The 6,066-nt window shown below is 39.2% G+C and overlaps 1 protein-coding gene across 1 annotated transcript in view; it reads right to left on the reverse strand.

Moving 5' to 3' along the window:
• Positions 1–6,066, reverse strand: part of dcp2 (decapping mRNA 2) — a 20,904-nt gene that overhangs the window by 1,930 nt on the left and 12,908 nt on the right. Inside the window, exons 2-7 of the mRNA XM_037691968.1 lie at positions 5,844–5,995; positions 4,941–5,068; positions 1,853–1,951; positions 1,614–1,766; positions 1,074–1,186; positions 722–731 (exon numbers count right to left, since the gene is read on the reverse strand). Coding sequence (XP_037547896.1) covers positions 722–731; positions 1,074–1,186; positions 1,614–1,766; positions 1,853–1,951; positions 4,941–5,068; positions 5,844–5,995 — 655 coding nt within the window. The remainder of the gene's footprint in view (positions 1–721; positions 732–1,073; positions 1,187–1,613; positions 1,767–1,852; positions 1,952–4,940; positions 5,069–5,843; positions 5,996–6,066) is intronic.

Raw genomic sequence — 6,066 nt, forward strand, 5'->3', positions numbered from 1 at the left:
GGAGATCACGAGCATCCAGTAGAGTTTTACGGCCTTGACCCTTACGCACAGCGATTGTTCCAGATTCTCTGAATCTTTTGATGATGTTATGCACGGTTGATGATGATAACTTAAAAGTCTTTGCTATTTTACGCTGGGTAACACCATTCTGGTATTGCTGCACTATCTTTCTGCGCAACAATGGTGGAATTGGTGATCCTCTTACCATCTTGGCTTCTGAGAGACACTGACACTCTGAGAAGCTCTTTTTATACCCAATCATGTTGTCAATTGACCTAATTAGTGTTAATTGGTCTTCCAGTTGTTCGCTATATGCTCAATTTCCTTTTTCCAGCCACTTATTGCTACTTGTTCCAACTTTTTTGGGATTTGTTGACACTGTTGAAATTTTGAATCAACATATTTTTCTTTTAAAATGTTACATTTACTCAGATTAAACTTTTGATCAGTCATCTGTTATATTACGAATAAAATATTGACATTTGCTATCTCCACATCATTGCATTTAGTTTTTATTCACAATTTGTTTTGTGTCCCAACTTTTTTTGGAATCCGGTTTGTATATGTATGTGAAAAAATATATATATATATTTATGTATGTTGGTGGATGGATGGATGAATGGATGGATGATGGATGGATGGATATTAAATTGAAGATAAAATGACTATTGTGTACCTTACTTATTAGTCTGATTTTTTTTATTCTCAATTATTTTTCTACCTTTTTACTTCTGTAAAATGGTATAAAAAGAGAGAAAATGCTCTAAAAGTAATGCATTTATGGACACAAAAATTAACTTTGAATTACTCGACACTTCGTCATATTGAACTCTGTTCACTGCTGTTATGAATTTTAGTTAAACGTCCGCTCGTTGTCTCAGTCTTATGAAAAAGTGCACGTGTATTTGCTGTATTGATGAAACTATTCATGTTTATTTCTTCGAAAAACAGACTTCTATTTCATTTCTCTTATTTATACATGTTAATCACATTTAAACACAATTGTCTCATTTGCAAGAGAGCCCCATTACAGAAAAATAAAACTACACAACCAGTAAAGTCCATGCACATACCTCATGAATGGAATGGTCATGAAAAACCTGTTAGGAGCCAGTCCAAGTTGAGACTTTGGGGTCATATCATTTCGGTGACAGGGCAGCTTCTCAATAGAAAACCATTCAATATTCTGCAAGGAAAAAAAACAAAGGTTACATTTCAACTGACTTTTTTACAATTACTATGGCACATGCGTAAAATTGGGCACTGCGACCCCAAATAGTTTCACAGCTGTCTTTTACACTGTTATTTTTATTGAGCATTATATAAAAACACATTTGTAAATTAGTTCTATTATTTTACATTGTGAGTGCGACATGCAATGTTGCCGGGTGTCTGAATGACAGCAGAGCACAACTGAAACAGAGTTAGACACGAACAATGTTTAGGCTACCAGTAAGTGTATTTCAACAAATCAAAACTAGATAGGCATGAAACTATTTAGACCACAGTGCGTCGCAAAATACTGACTTTGAGCAGCACAATAGTAACTGTAAAAAGGTCAATGTAGCATGCCTGTTAGTGTCAGAAATCAAGAAATCACCAGTATTACGTACTCTGATCTCTTTTCTTGTTTTAGGGTTAAACTTTGTATCCTTGGACACCCCTGGTATGATATAGAGCCGCACCAACTGGTCCGTGATCTTCTGTTCGATGTACATGTCCTTACAGATCAGATTCTTGATATCAAAGCCCGTCTCCTCCAAAACCTGGGCCGCAATCATAAAGTTGGACCGTGAACTTAATACACTAATAATACACATATTGCTATCTAATGATGTATACTGTAACTCACTTCACGAACTGCACAGTCATGGGGAGCTTCATCCTCGTTCACTTTCCCCTTTGGAAAGCCCCAGCCAGATTTTGCAAGGTAGCCCTGAACAAGTAATACCTGAAGAGAAAAGATGAACCAACTAAAGCACAAATGCATGTTGTCGTAGTGTTCTTTATGTTGGTGGACCACTCAGTTCCATTTGTAGAGGATGAGGTCCTCAAAATCGTTGGATTTTGATTAGTAATTTTATTTTGAAAGGGGCACCACTTGCTTTCCGGTTCTAAATCATTTCAGGCAAGACAATATAAAAATCAGACTCAAAATTTAGCTTATTCTAGTGAGTTCTTGTCATATCAAATTCAGATGCCATATATAATAAAACACACAGACTCAAAGTACAATTTTGTGATGTTTATTAGTGATATATATGGAGGTGATCAAGAGTGGTAAATACAGCTGAAGAATGAATAATGGCTTTAAATTGACAACACGAAAAAAGGTTATTTAACTTTTAAATTTAATATGGTGTATTATGAGGTTCAAAAAGCATAGTAAATTATCTATAAAGTTAACTAAAGGAAGCGTTTTGGCTAGATGTAATTTGTCAATTTAGGATTTAAAAGGGCTTAATTTCAATGAATATAATAATGATGATACCTTAATGAGAATGCTTAGACTGAACGGCTTCTTATCTCTGACACCAGACAACCAGCAAAGGAATGAGCAGCTTTTTCCTACAGATCTTTACAGTTCTTTTTCAATCACCCGAGGATACCAGAATGAAACTCTTGAGATGACCTGAGCGTCGCAAAGGTGGGACCCCCCCTCAGCACCGGGACATCGGTTGATGTCAGGAGTCGGTGTAGCTGGCTCCAATGGGGCAGTTGCTGTACTTCAGGAGGGCTGTGTTTATCCTTTTTGGTAAATCGGTGTCTTCCTTTGAAGCTGGACACAACTGGAACACTTGGTCTCACTTTGTCTGAATGGAACTTCGTATCTTCTGGAACATTTTTTGGATCGTTCGGATCCTTCTTCAAAAGCTTTCCCCAAAACTAACTAAAACTAAATGTCAGAATAAATTTCTCTGACTTAGAGGGTGGAAACAAAATGATGGTTCACCCAATCAAACAGAAAGGGTGGGCCCAAATTATTATTAATTGACCCATTATTGGTACAAAATCCATTAATGGTCAATCAGGTCATCTGGACAGTTTTTTTTTGTGGGAAGATGTTTCGCCCTCTATCCGGAGGGTTTCATCAGTCTGAGGAGTCCCAAGTAAACTGTTTTCCCCACAGTACACTCTCTTAGTGGACCAACCAGTTTGCTGGTGATAAGATGGTTTCTGGGAGCTGTCCTGTCCCCCGTCAACTCCTCCCAGGCAGGCAGCCACAGCCAACGTGGTTCAAGACATCAAAGTTCATGCTCAATCATCCAGGTACAAAATCCAATAATGGTCAATCAGGTCATCTGGACAGTTTCTTTTTTGTAGAAAGATGTTTTCTCTCCATCTCTCCTCCCAGTTGGACATGCCTGAAAAACCTCCCTAGGGAGGTGCCCAGGGGGGCATCCTTACCAGATGCCCGAACCACCTCAACTGGCTCCTTTCGATGCAGCAGTTCTACTCGGAGTCTCTCCCACATAACTGAACTTCTCACCCTATCTCTAGAGAGTCCCACTCTGCAGAGGAAATTCATTTCAACCGCCTATATCCAGGATCTCATTCTTACGGTCACTACCCAGAGCTCGTGACCATAGGTGAGGGTAGGAACGTAGTCCGACCGGTAAACAGAGAGCTTTGCCTTACAACTCAGCTCTCTCTTCACCACAACGGGCTGGTACAGAGTCCACAATACTGCAGAAGCAGCACCAATCCATCTGTCAATCTCACGCTCCATTCTTCCCTCACTCGTGAATAAAACCTCAAGATACTTGAACTCATCCACTTGAGGCAGAACCTCACCCATGACCTGACGAAGGCAATCATTTTTAACGATTACCACCACAGGAAAATAATAAGCGTTCCAAGTAGTGCCACCAAACTTAACCATTCAATCAACATCAATATCTAAATCTAGCCTAAAACCTAAAGTGATTTATCTGAACCGTAACTTTAAACAAACCCAGAAGGCTAAGAGACACGGAAAGGCCTGATTAATCGGCTGGGCCTTCTTTGGGAGAGGCTGTCTAGTAATAATGACCAAAACAATTAATAAATTCAAAAGGTGTGTCCCAAAATGATACCAACAATCCTAAGGACAGGATCTTGATTGGCATGGCCCATATCTTACCTCTGACCCTACTTGGGACTGATTTAGGGGGAACCACTGAGACACAAAAAAAGACACCTAACCCTGGTTGAATGGTGTGGTTAAAGGTTACATCATTACAGTGTCACATACAGTACACACACAGTGTGGTCTTGGCTTTTTGCTTGCCCCACAACAAGTTTGAGATAACTTGAACCAGACCTTGTTGCCATTTTGCAACTTTTGCAGGTCCTGCAGTAACTTCAGACACTGCTTAGGTAGCCATTAGCATGGCCTGGTTTCCACATTCATGAAACTAAAAACTGAAGAAACTTAAAATACTTAAAAAACTAAAAAATACTTGAGACAGTACTTTAGTTGTGTCTCAAGTTGTTTCTATTTGGATACAAGATTAGAAATTGCTTTAACCTTTCATATTTTTTACCCTCTCTCTGATTTACATCACAGTTAGGCACATGGTGATTAATTAGTTCGTTATTTCAACTGTTGATACAAAAAAGCTATTTTGAATACCACCAGTGGTAAATATACCACAGTTTGACAATCATAGGTCATACCTCTGTGACTAATCTGTGTGGTCATCTGAAACATGAACAGCAAATTTTAAAAGACTACCGGTATTTAACATTAACTCCTTTACATGGTATTTGCTATATTTTCTTGTAGACACTCTATTAAGAGACTTTAACAGACTATTAACAGTCTTTCTTTTCCTCATGCTTTCAAATCTTATCTATAAAATGTACTCGCTAATAGCAAAATTTAAACCAACAATCAAATAAAAACACCATCAGATATTCTTCAAATGTGTAAACTGAGCATAACTCAAAAAACTCACATTCTCTAGTGATTCGTCAAGAATAATCGCACCATAAGTCGGTACACCCATCTTGTACTCCTTCCACTGCTCGAGAACCTTCTGCACATCTTCTCCATGAGGCAGCAAAAAGGGACAATGATGGAAAAGTTTGCAGCTGTCAAAGAAAATAAAGTCTACAAGCACAGGTTAGCATAAGCACCAGCCCCATTTGGTACATCAAATTTATCAGCTCTGATAAATAAAAATATATTAAAATACAGTAGTCCCTTGTTTGTTGTGGAGGATCCATACCCTGAAGCATCGTGATAAGTAAAAGACTGCGAAGTAGGAATAGTCGTACAAGTAGTACCGTAAGTAGTAGGGCTGAACAATTAATTGCATTTGCAATATCGCAATATGATAAAACAAAATTTTCTAATCACAAAGGCTGCAATTTGACAGGTCACACATGATCTGGCTACATGGCTTACAAGTGAGCAGCTCGGAGCAAAGCAGAGCAGGGAGCGGGAGAAGTCAAAACTGTGCTTTAACCGGTTGCACACTGGGGTCAGGCTTGACAGAAGCTGACATATCTGAAAGTTTGGTACCAAAGAGAGGCAGCACGTCCGTTGTTTGGAATTATTTAGGCTACAAAAAAAGAAGATCTCTGCTCTGCACAGAGATCAGCTGATCAGCTGCAGGAGGAAGCTTCTCCCACAGCTTTGGGCTGCACACAGGTGCAGCAGGTGCTAAATTGTTTAAAATAATTAATTTTAAATAAAAATTCCATGCTGATCGTGCGGCTCATCCAACAATCAGCCAATTGTGTGTCATTTCCAATCCTACTTTGAAAAACCGCGATAGAGCGAGTCTGCAAAAAATGAACCGCGAAGTAGCAAGGGACTACTGTAGTTTAAAACAGTGAGTTAGGTGTAAGGATATCAGCTTTGGCAAAGTCTCTGATCCCACAGTGAGGTGCTCCTGGAGTGTTCTGCATGCAGAAGTCCAGGTAGAACCAATGGGCCAGCTCAATCTGGAAGCACACTCTGATAGCATTGTCCCGCTCCTCACTGGGGATGTGAAGGATGAACCGGCTGAAGAAACACAAATTAAGACTGTTTACAAATCTACTTTATGCTACTTGAACAGTATTTTGGTCAGTACT

The sequence above is a fragment of the Nematolebias whitei genome, chromosome 18 (assembly GCF_014905685.2).
Source record: "Nematolebias whitei isolate Nwh7 chromosome 18, NemWhi1, whole genome shotgun sequence".
NCBI lineage: Eukaryota > Metazoa > Chordata > Actinopteri > Cyprinodontiformes > Rivulidae > Nematolebias > Nematolebias whitei.